This window comes from Pseudopodoces humilis, chromosome 17 (assembly GCF_049639895.1).
Source record: "Pseudopodoces humilis isolate 2021_Gansu_Grassland_sample_001 chromosome 17, ASM4963989v1, whole genome shotgun sequence".
NCBI lineage: Eukaryota > Metazoa > Chordata > Aves > Passeriformes > Paridae > Pseudopodoces > Pseudopodoces humilis.
Genome location: NC_142216.1, coordinates 17,494,510 through 17,512,759, shown reverse-complemented (window position 1 = coordinate 17,512,759; position 18,250 = coordinate 17,494,510). Strand labels below are relative to the sequence as shown.

The 18,250-nt window shown below is 51.6% G+C and overlaps 1 protein-coding gene across 1 annotated transcript; it reads left to right on the top strand.

Moving 5' to 3' along the window:
• The first annotated feature begins 398 nt into the window (after positions 1 to 398).
• Positions 399 to 16,955, top strand: DELE1 (DAP3 binding cell death enhancer 1). Its single transcript, XM_014261195.2, has 11 exons — positions 399 to 505; positions 621 to 720; positions 800 to 920; positions 1,160 to 1,303; positions 7,912 to 7,967; positions 9,386 to 9,479; positions 10,193 to 10,335; positions 11,166 to 11,324; positions 12,171 to 12,263; positions 15,553 to 15,709; positions 16,563 to 16,955. Exons 1-11 carry the CDS (start codon positions 399 to 401, stop codon positions 16,805 to 16,807), a joined length of 1,419 nt encoding a protein of 472 aa, XP_014116670.2. The 3' UTR covers positions 16,808 to 16,955.
• The last annotated feature ends 1,295 nt before the right edge of the window (positions 16,956 to 18,250 follow it).

Here is an 18,250-nt window from a genome sequence, read left to right as displayed (position 1 = left end):
CCACCCTTCTCGTGGACGAGGCGGGGAAGCAGACAGGCATCAAACGCGGGTGAACACGTTTTTTCCAGAAACGTTTCACAAACTCCACATTTTGCAGGCCACGGCGCCTTGGAGCCCGGGCGGGGCCTGCGCTGCGGGCGGCGCTCTGTGCGCGCTCCGTGCCGGCGGGGCCGCTCTAGCCGCGCTCTATGGTGCTGCGGCCGCTCTGGCCCCGCTCCACGGCCGCCGTGCCGCTCTATCCCCGCTCCGCGGCGATGCTGCGAAACGTCTGCAGCCGCCCTTGTCCCCGCTGTGTCCCCGCTATGTGCGCACTGTGTGCCCGCCGTGCCCCGGCCGTGCCCCGGCCGTGCCCGCCCGCCCGTCTCTATGGGCCGCGCGTTGCCGGCGGGGCGGGCGGCATGTGGCGGCTGCTGCTGCTGCTGGGCCGGGGCCGCTGCGCGCCCACCCCCGCCCGCCCCGCCTGTGCCCCCGGGCTGGGCGGCGGCCGCGGGCACAGTCCCGAGCGGTGAGTGCGGCTCGGGTGGCCCCGGCCCCGGCCCCGGCCCCGGGCGGGGAGCGCGGCTCGGCTCGGGTGGGCCCGGCCCGGCCTCACGGTGCCCGTGTGTGTGCGGCTGTTGCAGGGCGGCCGCGTGTCAGGATGGCCCGCAGCGAGGAGGAGGAGGACGGCGGGCGCTGCCCGGGCTGGTGCCCCGCTACTCCGTGCGAGAGGCCGTCACCTGGGTGAGGAGCAGCGGCGGGGACAGCCGGGGGGATCCCGCTGGCAGCGGGGCCGTGCCCTGACCGTGGCCGCTCTCCGCAGGGCGCTGTGGGCGCGGTGCTGCTGCAGCTGCTCCGGCAGATCGCGGGGCTCAGGTCGCTGCCGGACTCCCGGACGGAGCGGAGGCTGCCCTGGAGCTCCTCGCTGCCCCCGCAGCCCGCAGGTCAGCGGCCTGGGGAGGGCGGCGGGGGGATTCCTGCCTCGGTGTGCCAAGTGAGCCTGGGAGGGCCTGGGGAGAGTGTCAGGACAATCTCTGCTTCTTAATTACCTTTGTTTTCCGTTCGGGATTGTGCTGCACAAACTTTGCTCCTGCTTGTCTGTGTGGTCAGAGGACACCGAGTACATGCACAGAGCGGTGTTGTCGCCTGGAGCAGACACAGTTTTTGTGCTCTGTATTAACAGCGGTGACTGAAGCCTCAGCCGGCTGTCCTGGCGAGCAGCTGGGGTCCCAGTTCCTGCAGAAAGCAAGTCCAGAGGCTGTAGCAGAGAGTTCATCCTCAGGCATCCCCTCGGGGCAAGGAGAGAGCCAGCCCTGGGCAGAAGCAGGTATGTGCCATGTGCTGCGGGGCAGGAGCCTTGTGGCAGAAGGACCTGGGAGTTCCCCCAGGGCAACCTCGGAGCCAAGGAGTTTGTAGCCATTTATTGACACTTGAGGAGGCAGGTGAGAGTGGAAAGGCAGAGATGAATCAGAGTCCAGAGACAGGAGGAAAAAGCCTCCTGAGGGCAGAGACAGGGCTGTGCTGTAACTGCAGGTGACAACAGCATTCCCAACCCTGCTCTGACCTAGCAGACCGACTGCAGCATCCAGTCCTGTGCTTTTATTGTGGACAGATGTTTGCAGCCAGAAGGGTTCAGGAGGATGCTGCGCCATTGATCTGGGAGACTGGTGTGAAACTGAAGGAATTATTCTCTTCCTGCAAATGATGAGGATGCGCTTCTGAGCTCTTCTGCCATAGATAAGACAGTGGAAGGAGGTATCAAAGACATTATTAAAATGAGTTTTATAAAAATAGAGAGATAGACTCCAACAAAATTGAAATCTCACCCAGGAAAGCGTGTCCTACATAGGGAATTTAAAGTCACACCAAGGAAGATCAGATGAGGCCTACAGCTCACTAGATATAGAAATGGATATAGAATAATGACCTGAGGAAAGCTGTTGGAAGCAGGAAGCCTGCTGAAACAGGTGGCAAGGGGGCAACACTCAGTAGTGGTGTAGAAGAGGCACATCAGGAAACCAGGCACAGATGTTGGCTAAATCACAGGATCACAGCCTGCTTTGGGATGAGAGGGACCTGAAAGCTCTTCTTGTTCCCTGCCGTGGCAGAGACACCTCCCACCATCCCAGGCTGCTCCAAGCCCTGTCCAGCCTGGCCTTAGACACTTCCAGGGATCCAGGGGCAGCCACAGCTTCTCTGTGCCAGGGCCTCAGCACCCTCAAGGAAGAATTTAAATAATGAAGGTGCTGCAGAAAAGGTCAGAGCTGTTCCACATTTTTTGCCTTCTTTCAGAATTTTGGCTTCCTTATGTGCTGATTTCAGCTACTGCCCATCACTGCTTATCAAACCTTCTCCTGCCAGAGGTTACCATTCCCATCAGTTGGCAAATGGAGCATTTTGTTTCCATGTCTCCTAATTAACTCCAGGAAAACAGCCAGGTTAATTTACCTAAACTGCCAATTAGACTGTTTAACCCATCTGCTTTAGCCTGGGGCATATTAAGAAGCACTCCAAGCCTGGCAGGTGACTGGACATGGACCTCTGGGAGGAGTGGTGGGGAGAAGTGAAGACAGCAATGCCTGCAGTTGGCACAGCTGAACGTCCTGGAGCGAATGTGTGTCTGACAAACAGTTCCTGCTGAGAGTCAACAGGAAGAGCTTTTGGGCAAACTGATAAATTCAACAGTGACAAGTCACTAAGGCCACGTGGTCTTTGCTCAGATGTTCTTTAGAAGCTGGGAGATCACTGAGCCTCCAAGGATGTCTGTAATCCCATGTTCAAACCTGCTCTGTGACCAGGGGAATGAGCACAGACAGATTGCACAGCTTGGCTTTTAAAAAGGGTGGGTGGGTGTTTGTTTGAGGCACAGAACTGCAAAAAAGGTGATTCTAATTTGATAAAAACTCTGTTACAGGATGGTGGTGTCAGATGCTGGGATGAGTGGGCTGTATCAAAGGTCTTGGAAGGATTTAGGAAGCCATTTCTCAGGCCAGCTTGTTCCCTTGCAGAGACTTGAGAGAGTTGTAAATCTATTAAGTCTTCTTTGGAGAAGTCAACAGGCATGTGGAGCAAGATAATCCAGCTTTTAGCTTTTGGAAAATCTTCCAGACAGGACCTAAACCAAAGCTATCTAAAGAATTAACGCTGATGTGAGGGAACATGGAGGGGTTGGGAACTCCTGAAAGAAAGTTTTCACAGTGGAGAGCCATTGCTGTAGGATTCTCCTGTCCTTTGTAAAACCTGTTCTGTTCAGCACAGTCAGCAGTGATTTGGAAAAACAGAGGTGACAAACGAGGCAGCAGAAGCAGCAAATGGTACAAAATTTTTCAGGACAGTCAAATCTGAAAGTCACAGGCAAAGATTGCATGAGAACCAAAGCCAGGGTAATCCCCAGGTGGTGAAACGAGTGTGCACAGGGGAGTGGGGCTGTAAATACACAGACAGAGTGAGGAGTGTCAACTTAATAATTGTCTCGCAGAGGGAACATTTAAAGTCACTGTGGATGTGCTTTTGATAAGGTTAAGTCAGTGCTCGGCAGCAGTGAGGCCAATTAAATGTTAATTATGGTGAAGGAAGGAGCTGAGGACAAGGCAGTGCTGTGGGTTTGTGTGAGTCTGGGATGCAGCCACGTCTTGAACACTTAAGGGAAAGACAGTGCTTGAAAAACAGGGACAAAACTGCAGAGAAAAGATGACAGGGAGACAATTACATCCAAACACAGACTGACTCTTCAGCTTAAAAAAAAAAAAAAAAGAAGTGGCAGAGAATGTGCTGGTGCTCTGTGAAACTAAAAGTGTTGAGAGAAAGAGAATAGGGACAGTCTTTTTCATAATCCTGATATTAAAAGGCAGCTCAGAAGGGTCAGGTAGCAAGTTTGGAAAAAAGCAAAAGGCATTTTGTGTTTGGCCAGTGCCCAGGTAAATTGTGGAACTCGCTGCTATGGGCCAGAAGTCCAAGTGGGTCCCAAGAAGTGATTAGGTAAAATTACACTTTGAAATGAGACTTAATTGGTCCAGCCAAGCCTCCTGCTCAGATCACAGAACAGCTGATGGCTGGAAAGTTCTGCCAGGGAGAGCGTGACTTTATAATCCCTGCTCCTCACCCGTTCTGCCCAAGCATCTCCAACTGTCACTTGTCAGAGATAATATATGTCAGAAATAATTTGATTTTGCTCCATGCATAAGTCCTCGGGTTACATTCCACCTTATGTTGTGCATCCATTTTGTGGGAACTTACGGAGGAAAGTCAGGAGGAAGAGATTTGGTAAAGAGATTTGCACTGAAGAGCCTGAAAAAATGCAGGGTTCTGTCATGTGAGAAGTCCTGGGAATCTTTCTGTGGAAAATGAAGCTTGATGATCCCTTTCTTTCACTTCATTTTGCTTTCTTACAGAAAAACCTGCCTGGGGTACAGGATATTTTTTTTTTCCCCAGGTGTTTACTGAAAGAGAGTGAGGCTGGCAAAACGAGAATGCAGAGGGAAGGGAAGGGAAGGGAAGGGAAGGGAAGGGAAGGGAAGGGAAGGGAAGGGAAGGGAAGGGAAGGGAAGGGAAGGGAAGGGAAGGGAAGGGAAGGGAAGAGAAGGGAAGGGAAGGGAAGGGAAGGGAAGGGAAGGGAAGGGAAGGGAAGGGAAGGGAAGGGAAGGGAAGGGAAGGGAAGGGAAGGGAAGGGAAGGGAAGGGAAGGGAAGGGAAGGGAAGGGAAGGGAAGGGAAGGGAAGGGAAGGGAAGGGAAGGGAAGGGAAGGGAAGGGAAGGGAAGGGAAGGGAAGGGAAGGGAAGGGAAGGGAAGGGAAGGGAAGGGAAGGGAAGGGAAGGGAAGGGAAGGGAAGGGAAGGGAAGGGAAGGGAAGGGAAGGGAAGGGAAGGGAAGGGAAGGGAAGGGAAGGGAAGGGAAGGGAAGGGAAGGGAAGGGAAGGGGAGGGGAAGATGCCTGGCAGAGGATGCAGGGGGAATCTGGTAGCAGAGCACAGCAGAATGTCCCTTCCCTGCTCCAGTCTGCTGCTGCCAGCAATGGCAAGGGATCTTCTGGAGAGAATTCCACAGCCTTCCCCTTTCTCTGGGTGTTCCCGTTCATTTCCACACTTGCTGGTTCTGGTCTCCCTGTGCAGTGACAATCTGCTGTTGTTGTGGGATGGATCCCAACATCTCAGCTTTCCACAAGAGCCATTCCAGTTTTATTGGAGCACAATAGTGTCAAAATCTATTCCTTTGTTTAAACAGAAAACTTCAGGAAATTAACTTAAAACTTGCTTTAAATAGCATTCTGAATATTGCTACCAGCAAGTCCTCAGCTCTGTGTTCACATCTTATTTTTTCCATGCAATTCCTGCCTCACTCAGAGGCTTTTTGCAGGAAGTTAAAGGCACAGAGTGAGCAAGCAGGTGATTACAGCCAGTCTCAGTGTTACAGCAGCTGAATGATGCCCTGGGGAGTTGTATTTTACCCCTGGCAGAACTGTAAAATTCGTTATTTCAATTCTGAGATTACAGACATTGCAAAAGTGTGTTTTCATTTCAAAGCACAATGAAACCAATTGGAAACAGTGAAATTTTCCATGAGGCAGAAACGCTGGATTTTGGCCAGCTCTTGTTGTGACTTCATTCTCGTGGATGTTTTGGGATGAGCAGTCTAGGCTGTCTAGGAGAAGATTATTAATTCTTCATTTGGAGCTAGCTGTGAGCAACACTTGATTAGTCCAGGATGAACAGTGAAGAGAGGCAAAAATATTTATTAACTGCTGAAGATGTGAGCATTGGGCATCCAGAACACTGAAAGCTGCAGGACTGCATGGAAAAAAGAATGTGCAGTCATGTTGCATCATGCCTTGGGTTTGAAGGAGTAGAAATAAAGTTGCACAGAAAATTCCAGCTGGGATATTCCCATCTTTTAAACATAACCTGAAGAATAATTTAGGTTGCCCAGCCTCAGAGGGGATTTTGAGGGAATTCAGGTCTCCCAGAGCAGCTGGGGCTGCCCCTGGATCCCTGGCAGTGCCCAAGGTCAGGTTGGACAGGGCTCGGAGCAGCCTGGGATGGTGGGAGGTGTCCCTGCCATGGCTGGGGTGGATCTGGGTGAGCTTTAAGTTCCTTCCAACCCAAACCATGCTGGGACTCTCTGATCCTTCAGGAACTTCAAGGATCAGTTGGTCCCTGTGCTTTTTTCCAGACATTCTCTGGGGTTGGTAACCCTGATCCATGGAGGTCTGGGTGAGGAGGGGTTTCCCCTGGTAGAGGGGCACAAGATGCTTCCACAGGCTGGCAGAATTCAGAATTAGTGGCTGTTTATTTTTCATGGTTCAGTGGGTTGTCCAAATTACAACATTTTCACAGTAAATGAGGAGTCTCTGATTTAGGAGGAGGCATCTGTGCAAAATGTACAGTTTCTTGAAAGTGTGGATGTACTAATGCTGTTTAAACAAGTGGTGGGAGAATTCCTAATACAGACCATTTTTTTCCACGGGATTTGCAGTTGTTTGTGTGGCAGAAACCCAAATTACATCACGAGGGAGATACACGATAGAGCCTTACAGTGAGAAATATCAGATAATTTGATGCCTGCTCTGCAAAGAAACAGAAAGCACAACTAATAAATTCACAAATTCTACTACTTTTGGTGGAATGCTGCATAGAAATCATGTTTGCCACAGTGATCTCGCTTGTTGGGTGAGTGGGGCCTGTTCAGATAACACACATTTCAATACAGCCAGGGGGGAATTGTTTGTCTGGAATTGTTTGTCTGGGAATAACGAGGCTGCAGCTGGCACAGTGCAGGCACTGCAAGGAGCACTCCTGCCTGCTGCACACCTCATTGCTGCTGCTTGTGGAGCCAACACTGCCAGGAATGGAGGAATCAGGCCCTAAAAGGACTTTTTTTATTTTTTCATTTGTGTTGGCTCTCACACAGCTTGAGAAGGAGACACTGGGAGGGTGCAGCTCTGGCACAAAGTGATGCAGGCTCCAGCACCTGGTGTTAGATTTCCAGTGGGATCCAGGTTAAAAATCCTTGGCCTCAGGCTGTGGAGGTCACTGTCCTCTCAGAGTGGCAGGAGCAAATGCCACTGCAACCACTGCCAGCACAATCCTGCTCTGAGCAAGGTGCCTGAGCTGGAGATGCTCTGTCAGATAATTCTGATTGATTTAATACAATTAAAATTTGATCATTCTGGTCACAAAAGTGCTGAACACGTGGCTGTTCCAGTGTACCTGAGAGGGCTGGTGCTCCCCTGGGGGAAGCAGAGCTGTACCTGGAGGAGTTGGGGAGGGCTGGGTGTGATGCCCTGGGCAAGCTGGAGCTGCAGCAGTTCTGATCCAGGCAAACTGGACATGAGGAGGCAATGTCACCCCTCCTGTGACACTGCTGAGAGGGGCTCCACCTCAGCAACCTTGCTGGAAATTCAGGAATAGTAGCAAAAAAAAATCATAAAATTAACCAAGGCTGGCAGAAAAGTGCTGCAGTTGAAAGACATGAATGGTGCAGTCTTTTTAGAATCACAGACAGGAATCAAGAGGGGCTGATTAGTCGTGTCAGGACTTTCAAAAGAAGGAATTGGCTTTTTAGTAAAGAAGAAAAAACCTAGAAGAGCCAGTGCCTGGGAGCAGAAACCCGGAGTAGAAGTACTTTAATTTGAAATGAAGCACAGAGGTTTAAAGCAGTGATTACAAGTTACTGGAACATTTAGGAAAAGCAGGAGATACTCTGCTTTTGGTGTCTTCAGATCAAAACCAGGGGCCTTTCTGGAGGAGCTGCAGCCACAGGGCTGGATTCCAGCACTTGCTGTTGCTGCAGAGGTCAGATTGGTTGGGATTGCTTCTGTTCCTGATGTCCCTGACTGAATGGGAGATCTGTAGGAAGGAGCTGTGGAGCAGAGAGGATGAGAAGAGGCAAAGATGCAGCACTGCTAAACTTGGCTTTTTTGTTGGATTTATTTTTTTAATGCAGGAGAGTTCCAAATCCCTGTGAGCTGCAGGGTGGGGCCAGCTCTCCACAGTGCTAAGGTAAGGTTTCCTTTTCCACCCCTCTGTGTGCACCTTCCCTGCAAGAACACATCCCAGAGCTGCCCCAAGCACAGCCTGAGCAACACTCACACACAGGACTGGAGGAAAAAAAAAGGGAGATGGGATATAGTGACCTCTGCTTTAGCCAGAAAATTCCAGGATTTACCAGCTGCCATCCCCATCCTTTGAGGTGTCTGTGGAACAGGGCTGCTGGCAGGGAGGCACCAAAAGAAAATGGGGAGAAACACCAAACCAAGCAACTAAACAAAGAAATAAATTCAGCAGCAGCAGTGTGTTTTGTGTATTTGCATTTTGATGCAATCTTTCACTAGGTGATTACATGCTGTTGCTATTTTGGTGTTTACCAGACAACCCATGACTGGGGAAGGTGGTGTCACTCCAAAAGCTGCAAATCAGGGCTGGCTCTTGTCTGGTAAAGAGGGAAGCACTTGGGGCTTGAAGAGAGCGCATCAGCTCGAGAGTCACAAGGCCATAAATTATATTATTGTTCTTGTTGTGATTAAACCTGCCAATTTTTTGCAATTCACATCTGAGATGCAGATAATTCCCTTTTTAAAAAAATAATCACTCGGCTGAGCAATCGTTCAAGGACACTGTGAGCAGGGTGAGGTAAATTTGGGTTTTAGCAGGGTGAGGTAAATTTGGGTTTTAGCAGGGTGAGGTAAATTTGGGTTTTAGCAGGGTGAGTTCCTGCAAGAGGCACTAAGGAGGAATTTGCTCCATCTGCACTGGGCAGGGGGCTCAGCTGGAGTTGGGTAAAGCACTGCAAAGGTGGGAGGAGGGTGTTTTGGCAGGGACTCTGCTCTGGGCACAATGTGGGAGAGGGAAAAAGGGGAAATGTTTTTGGAGGGGGAATTGTCTGTGAATCATGGAATATCCTCATTTGGAAGGGATCCACGAGGGTCATCAGCCCCAGCCCTGCACAGCCCCCATAGCAGTCCCCCCTGTGCAGTGTCCAAACGCTGCTCCTGGAGCTCAGGGAGCCTTGGGGAGCCTGTTCAGTGCACCAGCACCATTTGGGGGAAGAAACTTCCCCCAAAATCCAGCCTGAGCCCACTGGCCCAGCCCCAGCCACTCCCTGGGCGCTGTCCCAGGAGCAGAGCTCGGAGCTGCACACTGCTCTGAGCAGGATCAGGTATTTGCTGAATTCTGAAAGGTCTGCTGATGCCTGAGAGGCTGCACCAAGCTCCCTGGCCAGAGGGCAGGGCAGCAGTGTCCATCCAGCTTCCCCAGGGCTGTGTAGGACAGGGAGGTGTTTGTGCAGACACATGACCTCACCCTCCCGATGACTGACCTGCCATACCAACAGGTCTCACTGCTTGGTTTCCAAGCAAGAACCTCCTCTAGGGTTGATATGATTTAGCTGTCTCTAAGAGCTTTTTTCTCTGACTCCTCAGGGTGACCCAGCTCAGCGAGGGCAGTTAGAGGAAGCCGCTTTCCAATTGCAGCAGATTTTCCGAATTGATATTTCCATTGCATTGAATATCCTCGGTAATGTGCAGTTGGTTTTGTTTTGCCCTTAAACCACAGGTTTCTCATTTTGGAGGACCTCCAAATGGTTGCAGGTCTTGTGAGAAGGCAGGGATGGCAAATACCCAAGCTGAAGCCTCCTTTCAGCAATTTTAACAGTACTTGGAGAGATTTATTGCCCTTTGTCCCATCCTGCCACCTGATTTATCTCAGCATATTTCAATCCAGGCTTGCTTGAAGCCTGCACTGTTGTCCTGACATCTGTAGTTGGAAATTAAGCCATCTCTGTCTTTTTTGCAACACAAGATGTCATATCCTTGTATCCTTCTTTTATTGTCTGAGCTCACAGTTTCCCTGGCAAGCTGAAAAAGCAATTGCAGGATTGCAACTCTAAGAAAAGCAGAAGGAAGATGCAATGAGCTAAGAAAAGTCCCTGCCCTATATACACCACTAGTTGCAGCACTGAAAAGCAAGTTGTTTCTGTGTGAGCCATACGTTGTGTTAGCCTGTGATCCCTCTCTGCCACGAGCCCAGAAAAATCCCTAAAATGCAGCGTTGCCATTTTTCTCACGGAAGCTGTGGAGTGAGGGGTGAGCCAGCTGGAAGTGGCCCAGAGCACTTGGCTTGAGCCAAGGAAGGCCCAGTGGCTGTGGGGGAGGTTGCTGCATTGGAGGCTGGGTTGTGGCTCTGTGCTTTGCCCTGTTTCCCGTGGTTTTAGGCTGTGTTTTCCGCAGGCATCGAGAGCATGAGGGCGGGGCACAGCCGGGTGGCCTTCACCTGCTTCAGGCTGGCAGCGGATCGGGGCTACAGCAAAGCCCAGTTCAACGTGGGGCTGTGCTACGAGCACGGCAGGGGCACGGAAAAGGACTTGGAAAAGGTATCCAGGGCCTGGGGGGTGGCTGTGGGCAGCACACATCAGGAGAGGGAGCTGTGCTTGGAGCTTTGTTCCTTGGACGTGGCTGTGAGAGTCATGGTGTGTCCTGAGCTGGAGGGAGCCCACAGGGATCACTGATCCAGCTCCTGGTCCTGCACAGCCATCCCAACAATCCCCCCTGGGCACCCCTGGGAACGCTGTCCAAGCACTCCTGGAGCTCCAGCAGCCTCGGGGCTGTGCCCATTCCCTGGGGAGCCCTGGCAGTGCCCAGGCTCTGAAGACTCAGTAGAAAGTGCTGGGAGTAATAAAAATTGCAGCTATGCAGAGCTGCTTTCAGTGCCACCAGTCCCCTCAGAGAGGTGCTGGAGATCTCTTTCCCACAGCTTCTGAGGGTTCTCCAGGTGCACAGGCTGTGCTACCAGCACCCAGCGGGGTTCCAAGGAGAAACCTGTCATGTTGCTGTATTTAAGACACCACTGCACATCCCAGGGCTTCTCACATCTCCAGTTTGGCTCCTGTAACTCCAGCCTGCCATCTAGTGCAAGCTGGCCAGCAGCTGCTGGAGCTTGGGAAGAGCTGCAAAGGTTGGTTTGAGTCATGGTTGGCCCAGGGCCACCCCCTTCAGCTCGGGGAGTTGGAGTGGAGCAGGCAGGGGGGTTCCAGGGCTGTGGGGCACTCACAATCCGCTGTCTCAGCTGAGGCAGCTGATGTTCTGGTGTGGGAGGGCTCTGGGGAGGGATGCTGCTTGTGATGGGTCTAGACAGAGAGGTTAAGCTTGAAGGGAGCCATGTCATGTTGAGGGCAGGCATTACCTGGATTTCTCTCTCTCTCAGGCAGGTTTTTATTACTGCCAGGCAGCCAGCAGCCGTCACCCCATGGCCCAGTACCGCTACGCCAGGTACCTGCTCCAGCACGGCCCTGGCAGCCTCTGGGACAGGAATCACAAGGCTGTGGCACTCCTGGAGCAAGCAGCAGGGGCTGGCATCACAGAGGTTGGTGTCCACAGTCAGAGAGAGCAGCAGAGAGCCCTGACGGGAGCGTTGGAGCCACATCCTAGAAAGCAGCGTCTGTGGCACTGGAAGGAAAAGCCTTCCAAGGGGTTTATCCCTGCTCACAGCAGGGAAACTGGAGGATCTTTAAGGTCCCTTCTGACCCAAAGCATTCTCTGATTCTGTTTCTGTTGCTGGCAGTGTCTGGGAGTCAGCCCTGCCTGCAGAAGGAGCCACTGTGCCACACCGTGGCTGTCTGTTGTTAACGGGGCTCTAACATGAAACCTTTGGCTTGGCAGAGCTGACCTGTGCCAGAAAACACAGCTCAGGTTTCATCTCCTTTCAATTCCAAGAGTACAGGTCACTGTACTGGAGGAACTTCAGTGCTTGAAGCAAGAACAGATCCTCATTTTGTATCTGTGACTTTCTGAGATGACTCATCTGCTCAGACCTGTGTCTCCTGCCCTCCTCTCCCACTGCAGAGATGCATTTAGGCATGTGCCACCTCATCCTGGGAGTGCCAGGCTGGCAGTGCCCGTGCCTCCCAGAGCTCACTGGCCAGGGCTGCATCTGCTGGATCTTGGGGACACGAGTGGGAGCCATTCCCTGCCTCTGACTCCCACAGGGAGTTTGAAATGATGCTCTGGGTGTCAAATGTCATTTCTTTGTGTTTACTGTGTCATGCTGATTTTTCTTAGGGCAGCCTTGCATCTCCCAAGAGCCCCTGAACAGGCAGGGTCCTCACCACACTGCCATAGCAATGCCAGCATTTGAGGAGCTTGAAAAAATAGCAAAAAACCCCAAATAATTAAAGTCCTGGCTGATCTGGACCATGTGGTTTTGTTGCAGGCACAGGCTTATCTTGGAGTGTTCTACATGAGGGGGCTTCAGCCCCAGGAGGAGAGAGGTCTGAAGTACCTGCTGCAGGCAGCAAACAGTGGGGTAAGGAATCCTTCTGCCAGGATTGTCCTCAGCTTGGGATCTGCAGGTGGAAGATTCTGGGGGATTTTGGGAATGGGAGAAAGTGTTGGGATTTTACTGCCCAGTGTGAAGGGACAGAGTGGAGCCTCTTGGAGAGGAGATGGGCCCTGGGCACAGACCCTACAGAGACAGCCCTGTTGGGCTGGAGCAGTTCCCACAGCACCAGTGCCTGTTTCCAGCTTCCAGAATTGCACAGGTTTCCCATCATGGAGCATCTACACCCTCTTCAGTCAAAATCTTTCACTACTGCATCACTTGGAGAACTTTGTTGTGTTTATCTCAGATCTGTTCTTCAAAATTGGCCCCATGTTTCTGTCCTTCTGTAGAGAGGATGGAAAAACTCATTTCTGGATTTATTTTTTAATCTGGGCACCTTTAACATATTTAAACACTTGAATCTCCATTCAGCCTTCCCCCATTGTTGCTGTTTCTCTTCACAGGTCATGTTAGATCCCCAAGAATCTTCTTGCTTGCACTTTCCCCGAGTGGCCCAGGCTTCTCTTTCTTGAAGGGCAGTGCCCCAATGTGGGCACAGCACTCCCCTGAACCCCCACCAGCATTTAGAGGAGAAGTGTGGATCCCATGTCTTGGCAGCCAGGTTTCTGCATCCCACAGTTCTGTTTCTTTCCATTGTCCCCTTGTTTGCAGCTGCATTGTAATGGCCAGGAGGTTTTTTGGTTTGTTTTTTTTTTTCCCCTGAAGAACTCGTTCATTTTAACTTCAGTTCTCACAGCTTTTGTGCAGTGGGAAATAATGAATAGCTGTTGCCTGTTCTGCTGGCTAATAGTTGTGGTTGTGGTGCCCTTTAGTGTGTCCTCTCTGAGTCATTTCTTTTGCAGGCTGCAGAGTGCTGTTTCAGTTTGTGTCTTCGTGTAGTTAAGCTGTTCTACTTTGCTTGTCAGTCTTCTGTCTATTTTTCTAATTCTCCTTTGACCATTTTAAGATGCTTGGACTAAAAGTGGACTCAGGATGGAGGTATGCCATGGATCTCACATAATGAGCTCCTCTGCTTTGTTCTGCATTCCCTTCCAATAATTCCTAGCCCTGCTTGCCCTTTGCCTGGCACTGAGCAGTGATGAGATGGTCTCAGGGAACTATCACAGTGTGAGACCCAAATTTCTTGCTTTCAGCCCTACTTTGAACTTGGCAATACTGTTTCCTTTGTGATTGTGTTGCTGACTCCTTAGTTGTGTGAGATCTGCTGTAATTAATTCTTTATAGTAGGTTTGACCATTTGGAATGGTGTGACATCATTGTAAACTTTGCCACTTGGGTTCCTACCCTCTTCCCAGCATGGAGACGCTCTCAGGCTGCTGGGACAAGGCCTGACTTGCCCCAGCAGCTCAGACATTGCAGTGCACAGTGTTTAATTCTCAATCTGCTAAAGATCTCTCCTAAGCTTCATCCTTGGCTCCTTTTTGTCCAGCCTGGAGTCAGAGGTTTATGCTGAACATGGATTTATCCCATTAAATAGATGGTTGGCATTTACTGGTAATGCCTGAACAACACCAAAGCTGTCAGGTGACTGCAGGTCCTCAGGTGCACCCCTGGCATGTTTTGGTCAGAGTTCTCAGGCCCCAAGCATCTTTTCCCCTCTCTGCTGCTCCATGGATGCTCCAGGGCCTCAGCCTTGAGGGCAGGCTGATGGTGCAGGGTTCATCCCTGGCATGTACCCATTTTCCTGGGAGAAAGGCTTCATGGACAGCTTCACTTCCCATTACCCTGGAGTTGGAATTTATGTTTAGTTGGCTGAAAGAAAGCTGGGTGTGGATGAAGCAAGGATAGCACTGTTTAGTACAAATCCAAAGAAAAGGGAAACAGCACAAAAAGTCAGGGATTCAGCATTTCTCTGGCTGTTCTCTCTGCTAGAACCTGGCTGGGAACTCTGACAAGTGTTTTTCCAACACAAGAACCATCTTCTGCTTCGTTTCCCACTTTCTGTCCTCCCTGATTTCCTAAGTGCAGCCCCAGAATATAAACCCCTATTAAAGAGTTCTGTTGGAGAACTGAGCCTGACCTCCAGATTTCCGAGAGTGTCACAGTCACTCCTGCCATGCTAATTTGGGGATCTCCCCTCGCTGCAGTCTTGGCTCTGAGGTGTTCATGCTGTGAGAGATGGTGGTGCAGTTCTCCTGATTGAACCCTATCTCTTGTCACAGCTGAAGTGCCAATCCTTCAACGTGTTTATCTCATCTCCAAAGGACTTTATTGCTGTCATAAACTGAGACTTGCAACATTTTGCAAAGCACCCACTCACTGAATTCTTCACTTGCCTCTACCAGCTACATCCCAGACAGCAACACTTGCAATATGTTCTTTTCTCATGGCTTTATTAAAACTTGCTACTTACTTGGGGTTTTTGTTTCTTTTTCTTCCTTCTTTCCTTTTTTTTTATTTATTTTTTTTCCCAAGGCCTCGTTTAGATCATGTTTCTGGCAGTCACTTTCTTCAGGTTGTGCTGCTGGCTTTGTTTCTGGAAAGGTCTGTGTGACCACGAGTCTGTGCAGTCTTGAATGTCTTCAGGAGTGTCATCCTGCTTTCCTGCTCTCTGAGCCCCTTTGCCTCCCACTGGATCTCAGAGATAAAGTGCACAGCTGACACATAAACATGTCATGGGTTTGGATTTGGCTTCACTGCAGTGCCAGCCTTTTATTTCCAGTTCATTCCCAGCAGTTAGATACATCTGAGTGGTTCAGGTGCTTTTTTTCTAGTGCATATTTGCTTCATTTACTTCATTTCTGCTGCCTGAGATTTCTTCTGGAATAGAACAAAGTGGGGCTGAGCAGGAGAGTGCTGCACTCTTGTGTTAAAGGGGAATTTCCCAACCCTTGGCAGCAAGTACCTCTGTTCAATTTGTGATGTTTTTACAAGACTTGGGCTTGAACTCTCCTGGGGCAGTCTCAGGGCGTGCTCGGAGTTTGGGTGGGATCAGGATGTGGCGCAGTCGGGGCTGCCCAAGACACCTCAGCCCTGACCTCTGAGACAACTGGGATGCTCTGCAGAGCCAGCTGCTCCTTTGTTCCCCTGCCACAGCCCTGGGTGTTGAAGGGAAATCAGTGAATTTAATTGGAAAGGGATAGGAAGGAGCAGAGCCGGAGATTCTGCTTCTCTCCAGGGGCCTCAATTACTGAAGATCCAGACTGAGGGACAGAGCCCTAAACTTAAGAAGGTGACCAAAGATAGAGCAGTAAACTCTGAAGAAGGTGCTAAAGACTCTCTGTTTCCTTCCCTGTGCTGATTGCTGTGCCAGGATGCCCAGAGCAGGTTCCACGTGGGTGTGTGCCACGAGCAGGGCCTGGGGGTGCAGCAGAACGTGGCGGAAGCGCTGCGGCACTACCGGCAGTCGGCGGCCGCGGGGAACAGACAGGCCCAGGACAGGCTGCGGGCATGGCAGCAGGAGCTGCGAGGTACAGGGCACCAGGGGGCTGCACGGGGAGGTGACCCCATGGAAATGGGGCCTGTGGTGCCAGAGGGGGGGTGAAACAGGGCCATGGCACAAAGGGAGTTCTTTGTGCGAAGGGAAGGCACCGCGTTTCCTTCTCGGTTCTTCCCAGCCCAGCTGCAGAAGCTGTTCCCGTAGTATGATGTGTCACAGAATCATTCTGCTGTGTCCTGGGGGACACCAGGCCCAGCATCAGCAGCTGGGCCAGGAGGGGATTGTCCTGCTCTGCTCTGCACTGGGGCAGCCTCACCTCCAGTCCTGCAGGCAGCTTTGGGCACCACAGTATAAAAAAGACATGAAACCATTAGAGAGTGTCCAAAGGATGCCACGAGGATGGGGAAGGGTCTGGAGGGGAAGTCTTGTGAGGAGCAGCTGAGGGCACTTGGTTTGTTCAGCTGGAGGAGGCTGAGGGCAGAGCTCATTGTGGTTTTCAATGCCCCTCCTAAAGGGCAGCACAGGGCCAGCTCCAGTATCTGCTCCCTGTGACCCTCCTGTGAGGAGGGAGTGGCTGGAGCTGTGCCAGGGGAGGTTCAGGTTGGATTCCAGGAAAAGGTTTTTCACCCAGAGAGTGGTTGAGCAGTGGAACAAGCTCCCCAGGGCAGTGGGTACAGCCCCAAAGCTATCTGAGTTCAAGAAGCATTTAGACAATGGTCTCAGGGATGGGGTGGGATTGTTGGGGTGTCTGTGCAGGGCCAGGAGCTGGCCTGGATTATCCTTAGGGGTCCCTTCCAGCTCAGGGTATTCTGTCATTCTCTGGTTGTATGATCAAGTCCAGCCTTTGCCAGTGTCATTAACACCTTGTTTTTCTGTCCTTTCAGATGTGCACACAAAGCATCCATTCCCTTCAGGATTAAGAGCCTCCTCCTCCAGCCCCAATTTCTGGACTATTGAGCCTGTGTCTGCAGGTCAGCCAGGACAGTGTGGCCTGACCCTGCCCCACTCGTGGAGCACAGGCAGGCTGCACGTGATGCTGCTCAGCAGTGCAGGGTGGAGCCGTGCCCTCAGAGCCAGGACAGTGCCACTGGAGCTGCAGGGCTGGGAGCCCCAGCACTGCTGGCCCTAGAGCAGGCAGAGGGCAAGGCAGCCCTTGGTGTGGGCTGGAACCAGGCTGGCAGTGAATGGAAAGAGAAAGCTCTCTGTTTCATGCAACAGGAGTGGCATTTTTAAATGCCTGAGGTTTAAGAATAAACTTTGTGATATCTCCTACACTACCAAGTCCTCTGGTCCTCTTTCCTTGCTCACAGGGATGTTACTTCTGCAGCTGCATTTCTGCATTAGAGCCAAGCTGGGGCTGCCCCTGGATCCCTGGCAGTGCCCAAGGCCAGGCTGGAGAGGGCTGGAGCAGCCTGGGACAGTGGGAGGTGTCCCTGCCATGGCTGGGGTGGAACAGGATGAGCTTCAAGGTCCTTCCAGCCCAAACCATTCTGTGGTTCTGCAGCACAGTGGTGTGATCTGGGCTTCTAATTCCTGCATGTCTTGCTTGTGGTCCCCCAGGGAGGTTCACAAGCCACTGTTTGGGGATGTTGGCAACTAAGCCTGGGGCTGTCCTGGCCCTCAGCCTCTGAGGCAATTTTCTCTCTCTCCAAGGCCAGTCCCCACAGTGCCCCTGCTACCAGCACAGTGTGGGCTGGCTCTGTGTCACCATTCTGGCAGTTTAATCTGCTTTCAAAGCTGGGCAAGCCAGAGAGTGAATTGTCATCATTAGGGCACAGTTTTGATGGGATGTGACAGATCCAGCTGTAGCAGTGAGGTGGCAGCTGTCCCCAGCCATCCTGCACCGTGTCCTGTGCCCGCTCCTGCAGCCCTGGCAGGGAGCTGCTCCCACGAGCACACCTCTGTGAGACACAGCAAGCAAGGTTTGCTTCAAAATCCATCCTGCCCCTGTTTGTGAGCACGCCAGCTCGTTTGCAGCAGAGTGGATAAGGGATGCTCCCAGTGGGAAGGCACCACTGGCAGGCAGCAGCAGCAGGCAGCTGGTGTGATAATTTCTTCCACTGGGGCAGCTGAATCCGGAAAAAGGCATTTGTTCACACCAGTTTAAACTGGTTCAAGGGCATCTGTGCAAACTGCCCAGCTTCCTGTGGCTCTGGTGCTCTGTGTAGGTCGGGCTCTGCAAAACAAAGGCAATGGCCCTGTCCTGAACTTCTCCATGCAGCAAGGGAGGGGCACAGCCAGCCCTCAACACATCTGATTGTTCTTCTGGTCTGCTCTCTCCTTCTGCTCAGACCAAACTTTCTTAGACCATTTCCTTTATGAAGCAGGATACAAGGAGCAGGAAATTCCTGGGGTGGATTTCCTGTGCTGTGATAATCCAGAGCGTGCTTACGCATCGGTCAGGATGGGAGAGGGGCTGGGGGGGGCTGAAAGCAGTTTGCAGAATCAGGAAATTGAACCAAGAGGGAGGAATTAGTCTCCTTTTAAACCTGCTTGTTATAAGGTATTTTTGTGTAAGGATTGTCCTCTAACAGGGACATCAAAGCAACTTTGCAGAGGGAGATGTGAGGCT